The 25,352-nt window shown below is 42.5% G+C and overlaps 2 protein-coding genes across 3 annotated transcripts; one reads left to right on the plus strand and one right to left on the minus strand.

Moving 5' to 3' along the window:
• On the minus strand, positions 1–23,490 carry LOC307237472 (uncharacterized protein). 2 transcript variants are annotated; one of them, XM_080010189.1, is made up of 22 exons: positions 23,385–23,490; positions 14,879–15,054; positions 13,518–13,565; positions 13,295–13,330; positions 12,598–12,660; positions 12,431–12,466; positions 12,257–12,331; positions 12,029–12,124; positions 11,838–11,867; positions 11,452–11,496; positions 7,653–8,654; positions 6,621–6,683; positions 6,457–6,507; positions 3,979–4,023; positions 3,811–3,843; positions 3,452–3,535; positions 2,996–3,055; positions 2,359–2,433; positions 2,042–2,068; positions 1,770–1,808; positions 1,175–1,225; positions 1–992 (listed from the first exon to the last, which is right to left on the minus strand). In XM_080010189.1, exons 2-22 carry the CDS (start codon positions 14,943–14,945, stop codon positions 988–990), a joined length of 2,031 nt encoding a protein of 676 aa, XP_079866315.1. In that variant the 5' UTR covers positions 14,946–15,054; positions 23,385–23,490; the 3' UTR covers positions 1–987. The 2 variants fall into 2 exon arrangements, with proteins under 2 accessions (XP_079866315.1, XP_079866316.1); XM_080010190.1 differs by lacking the exon at positions 7,653–8,654.
• On the plus strand, positions 22,704–24,983 carry cox6a2 (cytochrome c oxidase subunit 6A2). Its single transcript, XM_080010191.1, has 4 exons — positions 22,704–22,862; positions 23,410–23,485; positions 24,507–24,649; positions 24,743–24,983. The coding sequence occupies exons 2-4, from the start codon at positions 23,410–23,412 to the stop codon at positions 24,830–24,832; spliced, it is 309 nt and encodes a 102-aa protein (XP_079866317.1). The 5' UTR covers positions 22,704–22,862; the 3' UTR covers positions 24,833–24,983.
• The last annotated feature ends 369 nt before the right edge of the window (positions 24,984–25,352 follow it).

The following is a 25,352-nucleotide window of genomic DNA, read 5'->3' on the forward strand; positions in this document are numbered from 1 at the left end:
TTCTTTCATATTGTCATTGTGATCTTAAATGGGAAAGCAAAACATGTACAGATTTAAAAATCAATTATTAGAATATTAAATGAAGATAAAACAGCTAAACTGAGGATACTACGGTTACAACTTCGTCTTACACCAGCTTCAAAACAGGTTGGAAGACCTCACGGTTACTTTTTTTGCAGCAGTAAGTGATAGGTACAGTATGTAATTGCAGACTTGACACTGCAAGATTGGTTTTAATTGCTCCACTTTTTTTTCCCCTCACATTTGAGCTCATGCTCCCACATTGGCCGTCTCAAAACACGTGAACACGAAACAATGAGTCGTTTTTCTCCTCTCTCGAAACCTTTGTAGGGGAATTAAAAGTACACATAGCGAAACACGCTCACGCCGGCTGGAATGACGCACGGCATGTTGTTCAGTTTTGTTTTGTGCGAAGCTGCTGGAAGGCGGTGGACAAGGAAGTGGTGGGACTTCCTGCGAGCGGATGCGGCTTTTTTACAAAACGAGAACCCAATTTGCTGATAGAGCCTCTTTTTTTTAGCACGATGAATGTTGAAGACGATGGTTTGATCACGGTGAGCTTTATTCAGCATCATTCGAAAGACAGTTCATTTCTTTCAAACAGTTAATCAATGAATTCGACACGTATTAAACTCTTTCCTTGCACCCGATGTCCCATCCGTTTCCTAAAATGAACATGAATGCACTGGCAGGTTCTGGCCGTCGATCGACGCTTCATGAAGTTTATTACAAGAGACAAAAGGGTGACGCACCTACACTCACAGAACGGAACAGAGGAATGCAACAAGATTTAAGTCCAGGGTCTTCAACAAATCGGACCAGAATAAAAAATTAAAAAAAAACAACAACATATACAATACAAAAGGACAAATTAAAACAAAAACCTAATCTTGTAAAACATGTTAAAGTGAACACATTATGGAGAAGAAAGAAACGCCCCCGTCCAGAAGGTCCGGGTCCTTTCAGTTAGCCTGGTGGAGAAGAGATAGAGGGGCGCGGTGTCAAATGGGATAACAATAACGCCAAAGGAAAGGAAAGGAATTCATTGTAAAGCACTTTCACAGGTCGACAGCGGTGTTTGCTGTTATCACACAGTGCACACACGGTACCGCGTACGCCCAGGCAGACAGAATAAAGCCTCCTCCGCACTCACCTTTGTAACCATTTCCCAGGAAACCATTGCCGTTTTTGCCACCCTGCCCTCCTGCGAAGGAGCAAAACCCAATTTGACTTGACAAACACGAACAAGGAAGCACAGAACGGTGTTCGACGCCAACCCTCATTGTTCCTGCTGAAATATTGAACTATTATTCTACTATTCCAAATCCAGTTATTCATGTTTGTGTGTGTGTGTGTGTGTGTGTGTGTGTGTGTGTGTGTGTGTGTGTGTGTGTGTGTGTGTGTGTGTGTGCGTGTGTGTGTGTGTGTGTGTGTGTCTGTGTAAGACAATGAAAAAAAAAAAAATGCAAGTGCAAGTTCAAGTTCAAGAGATTACCAGAAACAGTTGGATCTCAAACTGGAATTTCAAGCTCTTCACTGCCATACTTAAGAGCTAATTATGTTCAAACTTTGCACAGGGGTGAAAAGAAGCCGCGCTCAGACGCCAACCCTCAATGGTAAATATGGAATGGAATAAAGCTCATTTTTAAAATAATTCTAAGAGTTGTCTGCCGGAGCTACTGTTTGTTTATACACTTTTATAAGTCATAAGTGAGATATTTATGGAGGAGGAAGTGTGCATATATTACCGTAGGAGTCTTGACCGGCTCCGAGCTGTGCACCGTAGCCTTAGTGTGCACAGGTAATGAAAGTTAGCATTAGATAGAGGTTAAAATGTATACACAAAATGACAGAATTGCCACATATTACACTTGTGTTTAGCGACTTTTACAAATATCAAGGTATAGGTTATATTATAGGTAAAGGAATATTAAGGTGTGTGTATGTTTGGGGGTGGGGTGGGGGGGTTCTAACATGTTTTTTCATGGGGAAGATGAAAAGAACTATCCATAATAATCACCTGCTGGTTGAGCGCCATATCCAGCCGCTGAAACAAAACACAACAAGCACGCACTTCAAATATGGCTGCAGATTGAACAGTTGAAAATCCGAAGACAGAAACACACATGTTGGACACAACATTGCAGCACATCACCGAGGTGTAAATACAAGGTTGCACCAGCAAGACCAATATGTAGTTCTGAAGCCAACACATCCCCCCACACCGGGGTGGTGACCACGGCGGCGACCGCAAGGAGGTGATGCTGAGGACTTTCCACAAAGTTAACGACATGTACCGGCACTTTATCACACTCTCGCACATGTGATTATGCTCACCATATTTGTTGGCAGATTTTGCAGCACTTGCCCCGAGTCCGAGCTGCTGGCCACCGTATGGGTAGCTGCCGTCACCTGGAGAGAGGATAAACAATGTTTTAGACAGACAGACAGACAGACAGACAGACAGACAGACAGACAGACATATAATTTATTCATCCCCGGAGGAAAATTGCAGTGTTTCGCAGCAGCTCTCATCAAAACAACAGACGACAATAATAAAGTAATAAGAATAAAAAATAGAAAGAATTGGCAATATAAAATAAACCGAAAAGTTAACAAATTGATTTTTTTTAATATACAATAAAAAATATAATTATTCGGCAATTAATAATAACCATTCAAATTCACCTTCAATAAACCACAGTTGACATTATACATAAATACAATGTGTAATTATATCTAAAATATGCAATTATATATATGGTTTGTATATATGGTTTGAAATTGGGTGATTGACAAAATTATAAAGGGATTGTTTTTGTTTTTTACTTGAATCCACACAGAAAACACATTCAACAAACATGCGCGTGCGCACACGCACCCACCCACCCACCCACACACCCACACACACACACACACACACACACACACACACACACACACACACACACACAGCTTTGTGCACGGCTCTTACCCTCCAGTCCGGTGGGAATCATCGGAGCGCCGCCGTGTGAGAGCTCACCGACGACTCCTCCTGAGAGGAACAGAACCAGGCAGGTTATCTCAAACACCTGTTTTCCGTGAAACCAGCGCAGACAGAGCGTGACTCAGATGGAGAACCATGTCAACAGAGATCCGACTAAGAGAGGAGCTTGAGCTTATATTATATTTGCCACCGGTGGTTTCAATTCCCACCGTTGAGAACCGCTTAAAAAAATGGCCGGGAAATGTTTCGTCGATTTCTCTTGATTTTTACAACTTTTCCTTTTTCACTTTGTGTATTTGTGTTCTCTTACTCTGTGACTGAGTGAGAATGAGAATTTTATTTGGTTCATAATGGTTCATAATTTCATAGAGCATAAATAATCCATTCATTTCATATTTAACCCTCTGTACAAAACATTATGATAGCATTTGATATTTAACTTACCCAGGCCGGGTTCAGCGCCCAAGCCCAAGGCCTGGGCTTCCCCATAGACTCCCCCAGCACCAACAGGAACGGAGCCAACGCCCCCTACAGGCAGAGACATGACACTGCGTGATGACGATGATTAGAGATTGGCTCAGAGAGGAGCTCAGGGGCCATTAGACGACCAAGATTCTTAATTTTTAATTATTATTTTTTTGTCTCTCTCACACACACACACACACACACACACACACACACACACACACACACACACACACACACACACACACACACACACACACACACACACACACACACACACACACACACACACACACAGAAGCTGTTTCCTCATATTTTTCCAGCCTGAGCTTCCTTACCAAAAGCCCTCGGAACTTGTCCAGCATAAGCTCCTGTGCCAAGACAGAAAAACATCAGGACATCACAATTTCATTCTCAGATTATTATAGCCGCTTAATAAAACAGCCACATAAATAAACAAAATAAACAAACAAAAGACATAAAGAAAATAAACACTCAGCACTCACCGGCTCCATAACCATTGGCGCCAGCACCGTAGCCATTGCCATAACCTGTTTAGAGCAAAGAAAAAAGATCCTCATATTTTTTTAAGGATGAAGACTCTACTGCCTCAAACATCCCAGTTTGTTTGTGTGTACCTTGGAGAAATGGAAAGATTAAAGAGGAGAAGAGAGATATGTCCCCCGGCCTTGGTTCTAACAGATGCACCCTCTACAGAGAGACAAAAGCTGCTTCTTCTTACTAAAGCTCACTCTTCATGTCAGCGAAGCTCTCGGACAAGAGCGATGAGGATGAGGATGCAGATTGCTAATTCCTGACACGATCCAGGACAGTCCAGGACAGAACTGGCCCAACTGGAGCAAATTATGTTTAAAGTTCAAGGTATTAGTATTTTCAATCTATTTCTTTAGTGTTTATACAGTGTGTAACTGCTCTGGTGCTATTTAAGGGATCTTCTACAAAAATGATGATTTGAACTAAATTCATAGCGTCTGAGGTCATATGTACACGACAGGTCTAAATGTCAGTTTTTTTTTTATTATTTATTATGTGATTATTTTTTTTATTAGGCCTGTATAAGGCAGTGCACCAGTTGCATCCTCACCGTGGCCATTGAAAACACCATTATATGCATATTGACCGGTTCCATCTCCCAAGCCATCAATAACACCATATACTGTCACAATATATATATATATATATATATATATATATATATTTATATATATATATATAATTTTTATTTTTATTTTTTACCTGTGCTGGCACCATGCAACACATGATGCCATTGCATCTGGGACAGCCACCATATTAAAATCACCACTAATAACCACTAATATTGTGTAGCTCCCCCTCATGCCGCCAAAACAGGTGAGGTGGGCCCCCCATGGATCGAGTTTGTTGTACCAGCACATCCCACAGATGTTCGATAAATTTGGACCCTAACCCCGGCCATCGACATGATGTAGAAGATGTGATTAATCTACCAGGCCACCTTCTTCCATTGCTCCATGGTCCAGTTCTGAAGCTCACCTTCCCATTGTAGGCGCTTTGGGTGGTGGACAGGGGTCAGCATGGGCACTCGGTCTGTCCGGTCTGCAGCTACACAGCCCCATATGCAGCAAGCTGCAATGCACTGTGTGTTCTGACACCTTTCTATCATAGCCAGCATTAACTTTTTTTTTAAATTAGATCTTCTGTGGGATCGGACCAGACGGGCAAGACTTTGCTACCCATGCTCATCAATGAGCCATGGGCATCCATGACCTGTCACCGGTTCACCGGTTGTCCCTCCTTGGACTACTTTTAGTAGGTACCAACCACTGCATATCGGGAACACCCCACAAGACCTGCCGTTTTGGAGATGCTCTGACCCAGTCACCATTACAAATTAGCCCTTGTCAAAGTCGCTCAGATCCTTACGCTTTCCTGCTTCCAACACGTCAACTTCAAGAACTGACTGTTCACTTGCTGCCTAATAAATCCCACGCCTTGACAGATGCCATTTGAACGGGATGATCAATTTGTCAGTGGCTTTAATGTTGTCGCTGATCGGTGTAAATACAAGGAGCACCTTGCATTTACACTCAGTAATACTTGAGAACTTTTTCACATATCAACCAGTTGATCAGAAATATAACAAAAGCCACAACCAATGCATGATTTAATACCATGCCCTGACACGGGACAGGGAAAAAAATGGCGGTTCAAGAAGGCTGGATGCTATACAATTGTTCCATGCATAATCTATCCATGGTGCGTCAATTTCAACAAAATAATATAAATTCTGTGTACATTCTTTATAAATATATTAAAGATCCCCACCAGTGACCTCAGAAACAATTTGACAGTGTTCACATGAACCTGGCAAGTATATCATCACTTTGCAAGTCAAAGCAGCAGTGTAGCAGCCGTGAATCCTGTTGAAACATATAGTTCAGTTTCATTGGAACTTTATCAGATGGAGGAAATACTGCAGATTTTTTGTAAGCAGGTTAAATATCAACACTTTTAAATGTGAAAGGGTGTGTCACTCATTGGCTTTCCTACACAACCCACAAACCTACCCTGTCCAAGACCTGCTACAACTAAGTTTAGATATGTATTTTAATCATTATGTTTCGTATTTTTCGTTATTTTTCATTATTTTTCGTCTTGGGTCGAGGTATTTGGGCCCAGGATCAGGGTGGCTGTACGGCTGTTGCTCGTAGAGTAATCGACACAGGAGAGGAGCCCTTGTCATGACATGCTTTGGATCTGCTCCGGGCTTGTTCCACCTTGCCCACTCCCTACAATAAAACTGGTGGGATTTCAAGTCCATTGCCTGTGTCTCTGTGCCACAGGGCCCTGAAAACACCACTCGGGTGGTGTGTTGTAGGCAGATCTGCCACACAGTGAAAACAGACAGACATGTAAAGGCTGAGACACAAATGTAATTTCCCAACTGTCAATGAAAGGAGAAGGTTGTCAATGACAAATCTTACCTCCATGTTTGCCGGCTCCAACAGCCAGTGGGTATCCTCCCTGCCCCAAACCTGTGGAAATATGTTACAGTACTACTTCATCCAAAGTTGTACCTTTCTAAAAGCCACAGGAGACGCGGTGGATCGTCAAGTGCCACGTATTACATGTCAAGGTCTAACGGTACCTGCTCCAAAGCCTGCGGTGCCGAGGTTCGCTCCAGGATAGTTCCCTACTCCCTCAAAGTAGCCTGTGATGTGAAGAAGTCCAGAAGGTCAGCAAAGTTACCTGTGACTGGTTGAGAGCCCCTGGGACACAGATTACTGATTCACAACACTGGCCTGGATGTTGAGAGACAATCCTTTATAACACCAATTCTGGCTCAGGGTACAAGCCAATACAACATCCATGTAAACCACAAGACGAGATGACACAAGAAAAAAAATCGAAACGTTCCTGCTTCATTCTAGCCAATTCACATCAAAGAGCGATAATGTATCACTCCACGCAGCTTTTGGGAATCTGCAATAATGAGTGGATGCCTCAGACATAACGTGTGTTTGACCACATATCTAACACCTGCAAAATTTGTGTAAAATAACATACCAAGGACAGAAGGAATGCAGCGAGGAGGGACAAAGTCCCAAAGTCACAAAGTCCAAGACAAAGCTAAGGAGAGAGTACATCACCAAAATCTGGGCTAAGCCCTCAGTGAAACTCCCACTAAAGAAACGTTTGAAAAAAGTAAAGTTGCAACCTTTGAAATGGGACAGGAAATAAAGTGCCCCCATCTTCTTGGATTAAAATATCCAATTAGTACTTTGTCACCTTTCCTTTTTACATTTGACAGTCAAAATGTCCAAGGGGCAAATTGAAAGGATCACAAATGTGATTTAAATGTCCCCACAATGACATGGCAGGGTTCCCTTAGGGAAACCCGGTAACAAATGTTCCTTTAAATACAAGTTGACATTGCTGTCTATTAGAGCAGTCAAAATATATAATACAACCATCAATTGAAAGTATGTAATAGAAATGGAACATGGAACATGCATACACAACTTAAATACCTCTCGAATATAACCCACATATTAGCAATTAGCAATCCTATAAGGAATCACTGAACAGAACGAAACACAATGGACAAGGACCTAAAAAAGACAACACACATTATGGAATGAAAACTGCCATAATGACATAGACAGTGGGGCTACCTTACCCTTGTTCATGGACTTGATCTTCTTCTCGTTCAGCACTGGGAGACCAAACCCTCTTGACTCTGTGATACTGGACCCAGTTTGTGAGAAACCGCTGGCTCCCTGTCCACCAGGCACAAGGCCTTGAGGTGCTGATCCAGCTGCTGAAAAAGCTCCCATACTTCTGCTTTCCTTTCCTACTGGTACCACTGGTCCATGACCCAGGGCTCTCTGTGTTTGAGGAGAAAGAGAACCTGCCTCCAAACCTACGTATGATGGGTCTTTCACCACCTGTCTCTCTGAAATGGAAGATAAGTAGTTTGTGGTTCCCTGACCTTGTGGAAAAGAGAAACCATGGCCTCTGCCGCCATGACTGTTTGAGAAAGGCAGTCTGTAATTTTCCTGTGTCTGTGGAGGGACAAGACTTTTGCTGTCTTTGTGGACTGGCCTCTGACTCCCTGGAGTTTTACTCTTCTTTCTTTCTGGCAGTCCAGTGCTTCTTATTCCCATCCTCTCTGACATGCCACTAGCATGCCCAATGCTCTGGGCCCCTTGGTGGTGTACTCCAGATGTTCCCCGTACATGGGGAGCAACAGGATGAGGGTTTTTGTGGCCCTCTTTACCAACGCCCATCTGGAGTTTCCTAAGTCCAGCTCCTTCTGCTTTGGACGCCATTGGTCCATGGCCTTCATATCCTCGACCTTGTACGACAGCATGGAGGTAACTCTCATGCCCAAGGCTCCTTCCCGTCTGTGAGGGCTGAACGACTGGGTCCAGACTTTTGACTTGTTCTACAGTAGAGGGTGAAGCGGACCAAAAATCTCTTCCTGCCTGCAGCTGATGATTATGTACACCAAGGTCTTTGTCTCTCTTCATATCATGAGATGCGTGTCCGAGGTTCTTCAGGCCTTTTCCTTCAGGAGTGCCCTGTGACTGTCTGGTCATTACTCCTCTTCTCTGCAGGTTCTGAACATGTTGGCCCCAATTGGCCATCCCAAGCCCACCTAAATGTGCTGCAGACCCACCTGGCAGAAAGGGATATCATTTGCACGATTTCTATTCCAACTAGGCAACATTTAGGCTACAGGGCTTTCGGCTTGCTTCTGATTTGTCAATAGGTTCATGCTAATTTCTGAAAATGAGCCCTATCCAATTGCAGTTCTAAGAGCAACATGCAATGATATATCTATAACACTTTAAAATTTGAGGTGAATAAAATGGGCATCCAGCTATAATTCCAAGGAATGTGCCGGGGAGCTGAGATGACAAGGAAGATTGAAAGATTTTTGGGCAAAGACAATGCCAAATGCAGGGCTGTAGTATTTGGACAGCTTTTGTAGTCACATCTCTGCAAATTAAAGCAGTCATCGGTGGCATGAAGAGTGATGGTGACATGGCTGTCTATTTAATATGGACCGAATCACAGACCAGATCCAAATGTGACTGAAATTGGCACTGAATTCATTTGATGGGTTTGCTCATTCTGCACTAAAGAAATTAATCTAGATTACATTTGGGTGAAATAAAAATCTGATTTGGATCAGTTGGACCAGTACTATTGCCTTATAGACTTTATTGGGCAGTAGGGAAAAATATTTCATATTACTACTCGATATTGTCTTCAGTTCATTAATGTGTTTTTTGTGGTTGTATCAAAGCACTCACCCAAAATAAAATAATATGTGGGGTGAATACTGCAACACACAAAGTTCACAAATTTATGGTGGAAAAAGTTCCCTGTTTGAAAGAACCAACACCATATTCTGAGAGACTGAGACGGACAAAGGAGAAGACAAACAACAAAGAGAACAACGGAACAATGGAGCTATGCAAAAAGGGAGTGTTGTGTCATGTAAGAGCGCATGACCTCAAAATTCACATGAAAATAGTGAAATAAGTGAAATATAATCCACACAAAAACGCATCGATTGGCATGGATGTGTGAGATTTGTCAGCTTCACAGAACAGGACGTTGGACACAGGACAACTCCGCCTCAGAGTGTCTAAAACACAGCCGATGCACAAACACAGTGATGGAGACATGGACAGAGACAGGGCAGATGTCAGAGGGTGATTGATACATCCAGGCCTCATATTTATAATTATCAACACATACCATGATTGATTTACGCACGTTCAGCTGTCCAAAAAACAGCGGAAGGTTCAAATATTGTGGATGTATCAAAAGAAATGCAAAAGAATAAGACGGTTGACGGTCCTGTTTATTGGGTCCTTCGACACCAAATCTCAGAAACCAAGATTTCCTCACTCAAAATATCATAAATTGGATATTGATACTATGAGCACTCTATGGTTCCATTGCCAAGCTCACAATATAGCCACATAACCATATAGTATATGCTACTCATATCGGTTGTGTGGCATGAAAAATGTACACAGTAGACACATGTACACACCAGCCTAAAACATTATTATAGTGTGAATAAGTGTCACTTGTTTCAAGTGTACAGGAAATACTTACTAGTAAGTACTAAAACACTTTATTCTAACAGTAGTCCATTGTTTTAGGAAGAACTCCCGAAACAAGTGGAAGCGGATTGGGAACAGGTGAAATATTTTCACTTTCACTTCACACAAACCACAGCATTGCAATACGTGGTTTGTTTCTGCAATTACACTAGAGATGAGTTCCTCTCCAGACTCTGTCGAGGGGAACTTCCCTCTAGACTAATTGACCAAAAACCCAATATCGTAATGTATCATGACGTCTCGATGGGGCTTTTTAGGGTAAAAGGCAGCGTTCTTAGTCGACACTGGAAAGGGTCAGGAGACTCATGCCACTTACACATGCAGAGGAAACAACAATCCTCAAACACATCACATCACATCACATCACCATCCACATAATTTCACATCACATCACATCACATCACATCACTTCACATCACATCACATCACATCCCATCACTTCACATCACATCCCATCACATCACATCACATCAGCTTCAAGGCACTATTAAACGGAACACCAACACACACAACTCCTCACTCTAGGGTGAGGGTATATTTCACAATGTGAAATATATCCATCATAAAAAATGATTGTCTAACGTAAGGTGTGATATTAGAAATTCCTGAGTTAGTTCATAATTCTGCCCGTTCTGAGTCAATTGTTCACAACGTAGATTCTATTGTTTCAGGAATTTTGAGTCCAGTGATGGACATAGGGCTTATGAAGTGAAATTCTTGGAACAAGCTTATTTGCATCGTAAACAAGAGCAATAGTTTTTAAGACAACCTGAACACCTAGATTGCTAAATCAGATTCCTCTTTTTAGATGGATACATAATTTTTTTTACGTCGGAGGGAATTGACGAACGTATTAGACACAATAACATGCAAACAAACCGCAAGTTGACACCGGTTTGAGGTTAGAGACACAGAACGGAAGATAAACTTTTCGGGCTTTACTGGGTTTCGGGCTCTTAGCTCCCTGTCCGGGAGAAAAGCCGGCAACTGAATTGTGACACAGTGAGGGTCAACAGAACCATCCCATCATGAATGGGCCCTGGGACCACAGGCTGCGACCAGTGACACTAAGACACTCTGGAGTCAATTTGTGAAAAGGTAAAAAGATTTAAAAAATTTTAAAAAAATGTCCGGTTGCCAGTTCTACAGAACAGAACATACAGTAAATTACACTCTGTATGTTGGGCGGAGCTTCTGAAATACACTGTGGAGGATCTGAGAAGTGCATGTGAAAAGGGGGTTTTGGGGTAAAAAATATATAAACGGCTGAACGGAGGGAGGAAGTGGGGGGAGGGCGGATCCTCAGTGAAAGCTATGAGTGGTTCTACTCACCAGGTCGGGCTCCCGGGTAGCCAACCCCAGCCACGGCCCCGTATCCTAGCAACAACACAGGAGGCAAGGTCAGAGGACACGGGGAAACTCTTTTAATCAGACGAGTGACATCTATATCACAATGACGAGCACAATGATTTGCCGTCTTTTTTTTTTTCCTCCTTTTTATTTCCTCCCCTCTGTCAAGGTCACACCGTAATTGATTTGGTTGAGAAGCGGTCGGCTCCGTATATCATGTTGAACGAGACAGTGACAAAGTGGATCGGGGTTCAGAGCAATCCAACAAATAAACAGGAGGCTTAAAGAGGAGGGGATGTTTTTGTTTTTTTTGTGGCGTCGCAAACGATACGAACGCCAGTGACGGAGCAGACGGCGCGATCACTCACCTGGCTGAGAGGCGTAGCCACCGCCGTAGACTGAAAAGGCACACAACACGTTTGGTTTCCGGTTAGGGACATTTTTTTCATGTTGGAATGAATAACCCCCAGCACCAGGGGGCGGAAGTTAAGCATCTCTGTAACCTCCACCCCCCTCCCGGTTTCCCCACATGTCTACCTCAAGACAAATGGACAAATACCTCCATCTCGCTTCCCTCCCTGGTGGTGGCCTAATCCCAGGCCGTTGTCAAATCCTGCTCCCATCGGCATTCCCATTCCGGTGCCAAGGCTGGCCCCTGCAATTTGGCAACAGACCACATAACGTTTTGTTTTTTTTCACCTTGGGAGTCACAATTCCACGTCGGTGTGAATGAGAGTATTAAGCCTGATGGAAGGAGCTGGGTTGAGCAATTTAAAATAAACGCCACCGTAGCCTCCCGGGTTTCCGTATCCGATGCCTTGCTTCAGGGCGCCCCTGCCGGCTCCCGGGCCTCTGTAGCCCACTTTACAAGGAAAAAAGATGAAAGAAAATAGAGCTTACAGACAGTTATGGGATTCAACAGCTACCACGAAAATATTTCCACTCCCAATACGAATTTTACCTCCGCCGAGGTGAGCAGACGGAGCGAAACGTCCACCTGAGATAAAAAAAAAAAAAAATAATAATCATAAAAAATAAACAATCCAGATGTTTCAGCCTGAAATACAGATGTTTCATCCACTCGTAAAAAATATTTAAAAAACACCTCTCTGGTTGTGATGAACTTACCTGTATTTTTCCCAAGCTTGCTTCCGTAGCCGCGGGCCCCCAGAGCACCCAGGGCCCCAAAACCTGATGAGAGACAACAAAATACATTTTAGAAGAGATTTTGTCTAAAGCGGTGAGTTTGTGTCTACCGAGAACGGATGACAAAGTTGAGAAGTGCTGTATCCAAGTATAGTATTTATGTGTGTATGTGAAAAGAGATATGGCCAAGTCTTTCCTTGGCGCCAAAAAATTAATGAGATTAAATTTGATTTTCCACACAAGGATGGAGTGTGTTAGTGGCGGTTTCAAATGTTTTTCTTTTATTTTTATATAAAAGATGGGTCCCCTCACGAAAACGTTCCTGTTCGATTTGTTTCTATTGGTTGTCTCACAGAGAAAGAAAACATTCTATGGCTAGAAAAAATAAATAAATAATTCTGAGGTAATAGTACTTTGGTAAATACCGAAACACACATGTTTTTGTAAAATAAAATGTCCTTAATGCCCTTTTGGAGAAATAAATGCTGCAGAGCAAAAAAAACCCTACATGGAGCTTACTAAAACCCAATAAATAAATGGGATCGGTGATTTGTCGAGGCAAGCCATATGGCTAAATGCCAACTCAAAACCGAATAAAAACTCCTTTCTGAGCATAACACTAATTGCAAATATAAATAAATAATAAATATAAATAAAATAGAAAGTGATGACGACTGACTTGCAGGCTTCGCTCCACCCATTCCATAGCTGGCACCTGACAGGGAAGAATGGGGAAAAAATAAAAGTAAAATAAAATGAAATGAGATAAAAAATAAAATAAAATAAAAATTAAATTAAATTAAATTAAATTAAATTAAATTAAATTAAATAATACTGTATACACAGACATCAGGGCCCATGCTTGGGGTAAAATGAGATTTAAAATATGAGTTTGTTCTTACCAGTGACCGGCAGTATTCTCCTTAAGGCAGAAGTTTGAGGTCTAACTCCTGAATGATTGAAGGAAAAATATAATTAATCATCATTCATTAAAAATGTAAACAATCATGTGATTGAGAATTAAGACAGTGTCGCCATCGTGACCTAGTATCGGCTCAATTCCCCTTGGAACATGTTGATATCAGCGAAGGGAAGGCTTTAGGGGAAACAAGGAGTAATTATGTGTGTTATTACGAAATATGATATCAAATGAATGATATAATCAAATGAACCCGGTGTTTAAGGGACACTTCGTCCCGCTACAGCTTGGGACGAAGAACAGACGTTCATTGATGAAACAAAATGGACGAGCTGTGGAGGCTGCGAAGCCTCTTCTCGCGACGTGTCGTCACATTTTACCCACGTCTGTTACCTTCTCGTCCGCTGCTTCGACCCTCAGAAATCACATTATACAAACCACGCTCGGCCACATTTCTGCTCTTGGAGCGTTTTCCATCCCACTGGGACCCCGCCCGGCAACAGGGCCCACTCAGTCCTGAGACGATGCCTTTTACTTATTTGTCTGACATGGACATTGGATATTTAACAGAAGAACGTGAGTCTTTAAAGTGGACTATCCATCACGCCGCTGACACTGAAGATGATTTAGATTTTTCTTTATTCATACATTAAGAGTCACCTATAATTAAAGTAATGACAATTAAGATTTTCAACAAAATATACAGTATATTACACACATATTAATGAAGTCATGAAAAAAAAACTTTAGCTCTACCCAGAGCAGTTTTGTGGGGTTTAAACATAAACATAGTGAGCCATATTATTTATTAAAAATAGTTTTTGTTTTTTTTTGTTACATTTTAACTAAGAAACTGAAATTCCCATCAGAAAGATAAATAATATGTGTATAAATTATGTTAAATTACATCAATCCTTTTACATGCTGGTACAAAATGGGTTTCATATTAATAGAATCCTCATTTAAGCAGAATCAGCAGTGAGAACATTTTTCATAATTAAAAATAATTAACACTGTTAATGTTGATAAATTGTATATATTGTCTTATTATTATTGATTGATTATTGTTTATCTTACATGCATACATACAGTTGGCTATACTGAATGTAGTATAACCAAATATACCTATAGTATAACTCAGTATGACGAAAAAGACTGAAAATGAACTCAAGTCTTTTATACATTTCTTCAAGTGGAGGAAAAAAAGGGATGAAAAATAAAAGACATAGAAATTTTGGAAAAAACTGAAATTTGATAAGCTCAGATATTATGAGATAAGAAAAGATAGTACTTTGTTCGATGGAACTTTAAATGTCACTCCTCAACGATCCCCAAATCTCTTACCGCCTTGCAGAGTGTGCTGTGCCATCCACAGCAGCAGCGAGGTGTAGAGAAGTGCTCTGGCCGTCATGGCTGAGGAAGGATCCGGCTGTGGAGGAGACGAGGTGAGGGCAGGACGGACAGACGGACGGAGAGAGGGCTTCTGGCTGGACAGCGGGACTGCGAACTGGACAACCCTGCTGTTTGAGGAGGATATCTTATATATATATATATACATGTCCTTTGCTCTCACACACTCCCACTGGGCAGCTCAGCCCTCTGACTCGCGATTGGGCATCCCTCAATTCCACCTCCTGCCTCCATCACCTCCACGTGCTGGGGGATTTGGCTAAAAGACGGCAGGTGAGACCTGGTGGGCTCTTGGTTTTCGTCATCTAGTCATCCAACAGAAGGGATAACTGAACGACTGGACTGGTCACCAAGACACTACAGCATGGCCAAAATTGTCATTCTTTGAAGGTTGCATTTTAAATACACATCTGGGAGAGATTTTCCAGAAACAAACAAGTCTCAAGACTTCAAATCCTTAAACGACATTCAAACACCCTCCTTTCTTCAATTAAAAGAAAAAAGTAAACTTTTGAAATTGAGACTTTTATTTTTACTTATATTTTTTACTTTAACAATTTTATTTGTAGTTTTCATATAAAATGCATATTTATATATAGTTTTTATATATGATCTTATATTGAATTTTATATGTAATTATTACATTTTTATATTATTTTATATAATTTATTTATTTGGCATTATTTACAAAATGTATTCTCCCTGCAGTTTCCTATATTATTATATGTATTATTAAAATATGTATTATTATTAATTATTATATATATATATATATATATATATATATATATATATATATATATATATATATATATATATATATATATATATATATATATATATAATTTTTCCCCCCTCACATTATGAATGCAAGACTCTCACCGTATGCGAGACCCAACATGACACACAGACGGAATGTTGGGTCTCGCATACATACAAAAAATATGTCCTCTTTTAATAAGTATGTCTAATTAATTTGGTTTGGCATTGCATATACGCCTCATTTTGACAAGTAGAGGACAAGCAAAGGGAACAAACAACGTCAATTCACATCAACATCCTGGACAGGGGAAAAGAAAGCGCTGCAGTTTGAAGGGTAAATACGACATCAGTTCGGAGAACGGGGGGTTCTTCTGCCAGGCGCCGTATAACACTGAAGAAAACACACCCGGATAAATGTGTAATGTGGAAACGTGTGCAAAGAGAATGAAACAGCCCCTCCGCCCGTGTTAAAAACACTCACTTTTAAGGGGTTCCCGTGGTTTCTCACGGAGGGGAAGGGATTGGGTTCTTACTGGGATCTGTGTGTTTTTAGACTTGTATGTTGAGTCTGCGAAAAAACGAAGCACTGGGCGGTGGCACCAGTGCCTGCGACACAGTACATGGATGTTGACCCCATATGACAGGTATGTTCGACTGCATTCCGTTGGGGGGCACATTTTCCAACATGAATGAAGAAAAAGATCATGCAAAACCACCTTCATGTACTCAAATCAATTTACGAAAAACCTTAAAGGGATAGGTGGAAATTTCACAAGAGCTAGGCTAATTGATCCCCTCCGCAGCCATGCATTGAGGCTAAGACATTTAGCATGTAGTCCGTCACTATCTCTACACTGGACTCACAGGGATGAAATTGCTATTGACCTTCTTGTCTGAATCTAGGTAAGATAGACCAAAAGGCAAATTTCCCTAAAAAACTGAACAATCCCTTCAACGCTGCAAACCATCAACACTCAATGTAAATATCGGATCTGAGCACCATCTACATCAGCCGTTTCCAAAACAAACCCCAAAAACTATTTTTATCGAATCTAATAAACCGTTGTCCTACTGACCATAGGACACAGCAGGCCCATATGCAGGAAGACCACCGCGTAGTCTACCACGGCGGTACGGCGAGCAAGACAATAACACAACCCACGTCTGAGTCACGATTGGTGGAATTCCAATCCTTCACCCGAATCTCGCCTCTCCAAACATTTATTTCTGAGGACGCTCGGTTTGAAGGCCCCTCGCACCACACATCGGATCAAACCCTTGGGTGGAGCACGTGGAGTTTTCACGATAATGTGTCAGAGCTTTATCAGAGGGCGTATTGAAGGGCGCTGCGTCCCGAGACGTAAAGGGGCAGAAGGGAATAGTTGGCCGGGTTACACAGAGACAGGGAGTACGTGTGAGGAGACGTTTTGGACGGATATCTTCGGTGCGGTGGGTTACACTAGAAACACTGTGCACCCGGCAGACAAAGATGGCGCCATACGGGGGAGCGCCAGGACACAAAATGCGAAAAGGGTTTTGTTGATATCGCTGTTTATCGCTGAGCTTTCTTCATTGGCACCGACAGACAGCGGACGCACTAAAGTTGGAGTGTTTATGCTCTTCTAGAGCCGTGCTGTTTTTCCACCTGATGAGGGGTTATAGGCCTTCCTCTGGGGGGGGGCGGTTGCTCAATATTAGTGTTCAGGTCTGCCTGGCGTATCCAAATACGAGGAGGAGCACAAAGAAGTACAGAAAGAGAGCGAATGGGAGCAGATGTGATGCCGCGTCCAAAGACGTCTTGTCTGTCTGAGCGCAGGTGTTTTTGGTCTGCAGTCGGGTCTGGAGCAGGGCTGGTGAATAGTCCAGGCCCGATGTGAAATCTACACGCCAATACATCACCCCTTTGGCCCCAGGCAGGACGTTTTCTGTTTTCAAGGAAAGGGGAGATTTCTGACACGGGTTTCTGAAAACGGGGGGTTTCACGATCACCCCACACCACCGTTCCGAGGGAGTCGAAGACGGGCTGCGGCTTCAGTGAGAGAAGGGGTGGCAAAGGGACGGAGTGCCGGACGAAACGAGTGTGTCGAAAGTCCGATAAAACGGATGCACCAGGCACCTTATCAACATCCCTGTGTTAAACCGAGCAGGAGAGAGAATGGACTCGTGAGAGTCTTTTTCTGCTCTCTACAGCTTCTTGTCCTGCCAGGACGCCCAAAGCTCATTGACATTGCCGGTTTGTGACATATTACTGATGGCGGCAATTTGCTGCCATATGGCAACGATTAATTTGGATGAACTGACACCCAAAGACCTCTATTAATCAAGCGCTCTGCGGTGGCAGCGCACAGCATTTACCACGGGCTCTGATTTAAATACGGTGAAACACTCCACATGGGTGACACTTCTACTAATCGACGAGGCACACAGTGTCAAAAGTACACTCCCATTGACGGGTTGCCTTAAATAGTCTTTACATGGAATAAACACAGAATAAAAAGAGCAACCTATTGTTGCCTTAAGTAATCCAGTTGCCTTGAGTCAGACTAGGACAACATTCATGGCAGATTCTGAGGCTTTTAATTTTGTTTCTCCAATGTCTGAAGTTGGATTTCCCCCCCAACCAAAGCCAGGCGGTGTCCCTGTTCGACCCAGACCTATAAAACACATTACACAGTGGAAGGTATGTATTTTTAGCAGTTTGGGCTTTTTACATCAACACATTGTTTTACTCCGTCAGAGTATAAATGTTATGGAGCACCCGCTCGCCAACTAAGTATGCTCTCCTTTGACATTGGCCATGTTAAGTTGTCTGGGGCTTCGCTTGTTAAGACACAACTTTCTGCCTAGAGGAGGGCGCACTTTCTCGCTCGTGCAAGTCTTGAATCAATAAAAGACAAACGAAAAAAACAAAACGTTGGGAATAATTCACGGACTATTGTTCTGTCAACACTTCTTCTAAACATCATGGCTTTTCCTATTTGCTCGTCTTCGTGCTACTTATCATCCCAATGTAAACCAATAAAATGTCCACAAGTTAGCGTAGAGAAGTTAAAACCCTGTTGCCTTTCGTCCTCCGAGAGCCCTTTTGGCTCCCACAATCCCCTTCAGCCCCCCTCCCACCTTACGCCCCTGACAGCGGTAGACATTAGATATTCCATAGGTGCCCCATTTACTATCTTCCTACTCGCCACATCGTGACACCTGTGTGTGTTTACTTTTTGATGTTGAGTCTGGGTGTTTCTAAGGCCATTGCGCATGCAACCCCAGAGGGATGGAACTTATATCCATCATGTTATTCAGGAGGTAAATCTGTTCTAATGAATGTGTTCAAGTCAGCAGGACGGATAGCCATCGTACTGCCGGGCAAAACAAGCGGTACGTTCAGCGCTGAGGAGAGACCCCTCCGTAAGAGAAAACGCCACGTGCGCAGGAACGCGTGAGACACCGTTTTGAGGTATGGATGCTGTCGTGGGTCCCTTTGCCAATCCGTGTCTCCATGTCTGTGGAACGTTACCGAGCCTAGGCGGCGTGCTCCAGCACCAACGGCAGCGGCGCAAGGCCTTTGCCAATGTTAACAGAGATTCCCAGACGTTGAGACTGGCTGCCTGCAGGGATAAAAAAAAAAACCCGACCCGAGTGACTTCACTCCTGGCTCTGACCACTGTTTGCTCTGGGGCTGGATGCCGCTCAGACGGAGACAATAAGGCATTAGTGTAAGTGTCAGCGTCAAAAATTATTGTGACGGAATCATGCAGGTGCAAGGCATTTCCCAGATGACATTTCTGTTTTCTATGGACCATGGGTACTACAGTATCTATGTGCAAAATAACAGAAATATGGAGCAACATGTTAACATCGAGGAACTAATAAGGAGGAGAGTCAGCGTTTGCCTTTAGAATAGCTACAGCTCCTAAACTGCCTGCAGGGGGGATATTGCGCCGCTCCTCAAAAAGAAAACCATCCAGTTTGTGAGGGATGAAGGAGGAGGAAAAATCCATTTCACACTCTTTGCTCCAGAACTTCCCATAAAGCATGCTGTTGGTGATGATGTTGAGGTGGGGTGATAAGGCCGAGATAGGCGGTGGACTGCATCCTGGCATTCATGAAACCACTCTTGAAGCGGCTTAGCAGCATTTTTGGGGGCGTTGTGATTCCAGAACATCAAGGGGGAATAATGTTTTTAGCACTTTTTGTATATGCTGTATGTATGACCAAACCTTTACCGGTGCCCCACCATGTTTAACAGCTGGCAACAGACATTGTTGACTGAGGGCGTCCTTTGGTTTTCGCTACACTTAAACCGGTCCTTATGTAGGAAATAGGATGAAACCGCATTCCTTCTCTTCCATCGCTAAGGGGTCCAGACGTTGTGCTCCTGAACCTGGATCCTACCGCATTGAGCTCTTTTTATGCATTGGCTTTGGATACAATCGTCTTCTGAACGGCAGCCCTGCCATAAATTCCAGCTCTTTGAAGCTCACAACCTGTAGTTTTTGTCAAGTTTAGGTCACGAAGGCCCTGGTTAAATTCTGTGGTAATTTTCTTGGCCGTACTTTTTGTGGTATTCATTCTCTATTCTGTAAAGTGTCCGTCTATTCCCGTCATCGAGCTTTAGGTTTCTTGAGCCCGCTCAGCCTCTTTGATGATGCCGTATGTCGGGAGTTTGCATACACTGTCAGAATTCACGCCGCCCTTCTCATTGACACATTAAATAATTCTGCAGCTTTTGTGAACAATGCGTCTTCAATTTGGGAGCTGACTATTATCCCTCTGTGGAACTCTGTTCGTTGGCTCTCATGCTTTAAAATCTCACATGGTAAGGTACTTATTGCCAGACCTCTTATAGCTGACACATACTGCTGATAAAATAAACCTAATGTTACTATTGCAGCTGCATTTTCCTGTGACTGTGATAAAGATACCTGAAAGTTTAACTACTTTCCCATGTGATCTTTTTTTTTTACGTTACTTTGTTCAGCACCTGTATGTATGGAAGTCAATTCTAAGGTTTTGGACTTTTGGACTTATTAATTCCAATCGGATGTTTCTTATTGGTTAAAGCATGTTGCAAGTTGATCCAGCGGTGTCTGATTATGACCATGGGTCATTTATCTTTGGATTTAAGTAATATTGGAAGTTCACCCATTAAAACTGAATATATTCCACTTTTCTCTAAATATTGCAGTGTCCTGAGAAACCAACTTCCACGGGTAGCGTCCCAACTTCCCCATCTTGGATATCGTCGGATTTTAATTTCTTTTCAAGTTCTTAGACTCAATGCATGGGCCCAGAATTGACTTTTTTCTTTAGTATAACAAGCCAGTAGTGGTACTACAACACTGAAGTATTCCATGTTGGACAAATGAAAGGTTTAGCTACCACCCCACCTAGTGGACAGATCACCCAACCATTGAGCGGCTGGGCCAAGTCCACCACAAGTCCTTAAATGTTCTTAAAGTCATATGGCCCAGTCAGAAAAAAATTATTGTAGGTTAACACGTATGTCAGTCATTTAAAGAGTTGCACCTGCTAAATTTCTTGACTCAAGTTTGTACTTTAACTGGTCAAGAACTTAGATTTAACAGCCTGGCTCCTCACAAACAATACAACTAAAAGAGAACATTATTTTTTAGTCTAAATACAATCAAATCACTACCTACTCTTGTCGAAGGGTAAAACCGTGAATTTGATTCCACAGGTGAAAAACAAAACGGAGATGACCTTAATTCAATGACATTGGGTTTTTTTTTTGATCTGTGACACAAAGAACAGGAACACAGAGGTGAGCACCAAAGTGTTCAGTGTAGGCCAGGCATGATCACAGTCTGAACTTCCAATAAATTCATCTCCATCCAGCATTTTAAGGGCATTTTAGGGGCACCAAGACATTAGCAGCAGATCCTTTAAGTCCTGTAAGTTGTGAGTTGGGGCCCCCATGGATCGGGCTTGTTGTACCACCACATCCCACAGATGTTCGATCAGATCAGACCCTAACCCGGCCATCCACATGATGTAGAAGAAAATGTGATTCATCAGACCAGGCTGCCTCCTCCATTGCTCCATGGTCCAGTTCTGACGCTCACCTGCCCATTGTAGGTAGTGGACAGGGGTCAGCATGGGCACTCTGACTGGTCTGCGGCTACACAGCCCGATACACAGCAAGCTGTGATGCAATGTGTGTTCTGACACCTTTCTATCATTGCAGCATTAACTTTTTCAGCAATTTGTGCTACAGTCTGTGGGATCGGACCAGACGGGCTAACTTCCCACGCGCATCAATGAGCCTCGGGCGTCTATGATCCTGTCGCTGGTTCACCTGTTGTCCTTCCTTGGACCACTTTTAGTAGGTACTAACCACTGCATACCGGGAACACCCCACAACACCTGCCGTTTTGGAGATGCTCTGACTCAGTCGTCTAGCCATCACAATTTGGTCCTTGTCAAAGTCACTCAGATCCTTACGCTTGCCCATTTTTCCTGCTTCCAACACAACAACTTCAAGAACTGACTGTTCACTTGCTGCATAATATATCCCACCCCTTGACAGGTGCCATTGGAACGAGATGATCAATGTTATTCACTTCACCTGTCTGTGGTTTTAGTGTTGTGGCTGATCGGTGTATATTCCAACCTATCACAGCACCGGCGAAATTCAGTGATTGCCAAACTTTCAACCAGATATCAAGGTTCTAACCATCATAATTCAGATGGTGTAGTGAAATTAAGACCTATTCTTAGCCTTTGATGGCACATGTCACCCATACACAGAGATGATTCTCCAGCCGCAGGGCATATAAATAAGTAATAATAAGTAATAAATAATCAGCAAAAAAAAAAAAAACATGATTTCAATTACTTTAGTTTCAACCTATAAACCATTCAGCAGGTCTTCAAGTTCCAACCCCCCAACCCAACAATCTCCCTCTCTGACGTACCCTTGGCCTTTGCACTAGCCCAAATATAAACTACATGTTTTTTGGCACTGGGACAGATAAAAGCGGGGAGGAGCCTCCTGTAAGTTCAGCTCAGGACGGTCCGAAGGACAAACAGCCGGAAGGTGGAGAAAGAGAAAGTTATTCAGAGCAGGGTTTTTGATAGAGACAAATAAAAAAGGAGATCAAAGCCTGTTGGAGAGTGTTGGATACAGAAGACTCAGGTTTTTGACTGATTTTTATACATCTGCATAGGAAAGGACTATTTTAATATGCTGGATATAAAACATTACAAGCAGGCCTGAGCTCACCTCTAGAGGTGAACTCTAGAAGTCTAGTTTTTTAGGTGTTTCTTTTGTTTGTTATTTTGAAAAGTAAAGGAATATTGTTTAGAAAATTATTATATTCAACTTGTATAGTAATATAAACACATATATATATTTACATGTATCCATTCAGCGGACGCTTCTGCTTTTATACAAGCATATATATACACTGTATATATATATATAAACTGTATGTTACTATACAGTTTATACAGTATATATATATATATATATATATATATATATACATATATATATATATATATATATATATACTGTATAAACTGTATAGTAACATGTCTACCAAGTTACAATGTTCTCATGAGACGTGCTGTGAGTGTTTGTCTTGGCATGTAAATAAAGTATAGGTATGTACTTGAGTCAATCTAGTTTTTCACATGCACAGGCGTCTGAGCTCACGGTCGTTTGTCCCTCTCCGTTGCAGATGTCTCTCTCGCCCGGCGCTGCGGCCGCCCGCAGGGTGCTTGCCGCTGCTTCACATTCGAGCCACGAAGGAGGAGGTCAGCTCTTCTTCACTGCTTTTTATGATAGATAGATAGATAGATAGATAGATAGATAACACTTTTGTAATCTAATCTGTAAGGGGGGGGGGGGGTTTCGGCAGCAGGAAGTAAGACAGAATAATAGAGTTAATAGGCAAAATATTGCCAAAAACAAAGCTAAACAGAATACAAAAAGACAAATAGTAAAAAAAATAAAATAAACAACAAATGTACTTGTGTGATGAGTGTCCAGGATGTCCCTCACCCTCCTATCCACTGTGGCCTCCAGACTGTCCAGCACTAGCCCAACAACAGAGCTGGCCTTCCTCACCAGCTTGTTGAGCTGCTGAGGAAGCCACCACAGAGCAGCCTGCTGCTATCCTGGCTGAGCACACTGCAAAATACTATCCCTCTTAACAGGTTAACCACGTACACGGTTTGAAATTTGTTTTCTTCTCAAACAAGTTGAAAAAATAGGATTTGATATTTTCCTATATGTGGTAGATCACCTCGCTCGCAACAAAATAATCACTCAATTAAATCGAACGCTGTTCAACCAAGCTGAGCAACATCTGAAAGGAGTGGATCGGCCTTTCAGTTCACCACGAGACAATAGGATTTTTTAAAGACCTCCACTTCCAAAGCTTTACAGCAGAGGTACAATATTAAATATTATATTAAAAATATTGCCATGCAGTCGGCTATGTCTACAATATTGAAAGCACATACATTGTAAGTGTGTATCTGGACACAAGTCGCATTCAGTTTGAAAACCCTTTCCCTTCAAATAAGAAAAAAAAAATGCAAAGTCCTTTTTTGTATAATGCAACAAAAAATAATTCAATCATCTTGTATGAAGAATATGAGTTGATTTGAGAACTTTCCTGAAACTCACTGAAGTGCTTTTACGTCTCCATCATTATTTATAGTGCTGTAATGACTTAATCAATACATTTACTAAATGACCTCCTGACGCTTTTAAGAGAAGTCTATGGAGATTTTTCTCGTGTTGGATTTTCCGGGTTTCTGCTCTGTACAGCAAAGACCTGGAAGATCCTGACATTTGTGCTGGCCTTACCCGGCGTTGCCGTTTGCATAGTCAACGCCTACATGAAGATGCAGGCCCACTCCCACGAGCAACCCGCATTCGTGCCGTACTCGCACCTGCGACTGCGCACCAAGGTGAGCACCCGATGCCGCTTCTTTCCCGATCTGAGGCGTAGGAGACAGTCGTGTTCTGTTCCGTTTTCCATCGCTCCGCCTCTGCCTTTCCAGAAGTTTCCTTGGGGGGATGGGAACCACTCTCTCTTCCACAACGCTCACAGCAATGCTCTTCCGGATGGATACGAGAGCTCCCACCACTGAGAGCAACACCCTTGCTGCGAGGAGTCTCGTCCGCCGGAGATGAGAGATGCAGCACATTCTGACGAAGCAGTCTCCACCTATTCTGACCCTCAGGTCAACCAGCAGCACCATTGTGTTGCGCCATACACCAATAAAGCTTTCTGCAAAATAAGGTGATCCAGGGATTGTTCTTTTACGATGGAGGACTGCAATAATTTGTTGGACCGTCTTCGAGTGTATGGTACATTCATTCGACTTAAAAATCACCGACAAAATCGAAAGGTTTACACAAAGACTAGTTTCAACTGACAGGCATGTTTGTTGCTCAACGCTTTTACCAAAATGATTCAGATTCTAATGATTTTACGGCTTCCTTTGTGGTCAAAAATAACCCACCCACACACACACACACACACCAGAAAATTCAATAAATATTTGAACGGAAGTGACATTTAACTATATTTATTCAGTGCTTAATCTGTATGGTAAATCTGCATCGTCAGCAACCCCCCCCCCCCCCGCCCCCCCCAGATCTCTGCGC

The sequence above is a fragment of the Zeus faber genome (assembly GCF_960531495.2).
Source record: "Zeus faber genome assembly, chromosome: 11".
Lineage (NCBI taxonomy): Eukaryota > Metazoa > Chordata > Actinopteri > Zeiformes > Zeidae > Zeus > Zeus faber.

Excerpts from the sequence above, each read along its gene's own strand:
- LOC307237472 (XM_080010189.1), bottom strand. The coding sequence starts at position 14,945 with ATGACGGCCAGAGCACTTCTCTACACCTCGCTGCTGCTGTGGATGGCA. Across the intron at positions 8,655-11,451 it reads CTACCCGGGAGCCCGACCTG|GTGGGTCTGCAGCACATTTA; the intron begins GTGAGTAGAACC and ends CCTTTCTGCCAG. Across the intron at positions 6,684-7,652 it reads GATCAAGTCCATGAACAAGG|GCTACTTTGAGGGAGTAGGG; the intron begins GTAAGGTAGCCC and ends TTCACATCACAG.
- cox6a2 (XM_080010191.1), top strand. The coding sequence starts at position 23,410 with ATGTCTCTCTCGCCCGGCGCTGCGGCCGCCCGCAGGGTGCTTGCCGCT. Across the intron at positions 23,486-24,506 it reads TTCGAGCCACGAAGGAGGAG|CAAAGACCTGGAAGATCCTG; the intron begins GTCAGCTCTTCT and ends TGCTCTGTACAG. Across the intron at positions 24,650-24,742 it reads ACCTGCGACTGCGCACCAAG|AAGTTTCCTTGGGGGGATGG; the intron begins GTGAGCACCCGA and ends CTGCCTTTCCAG.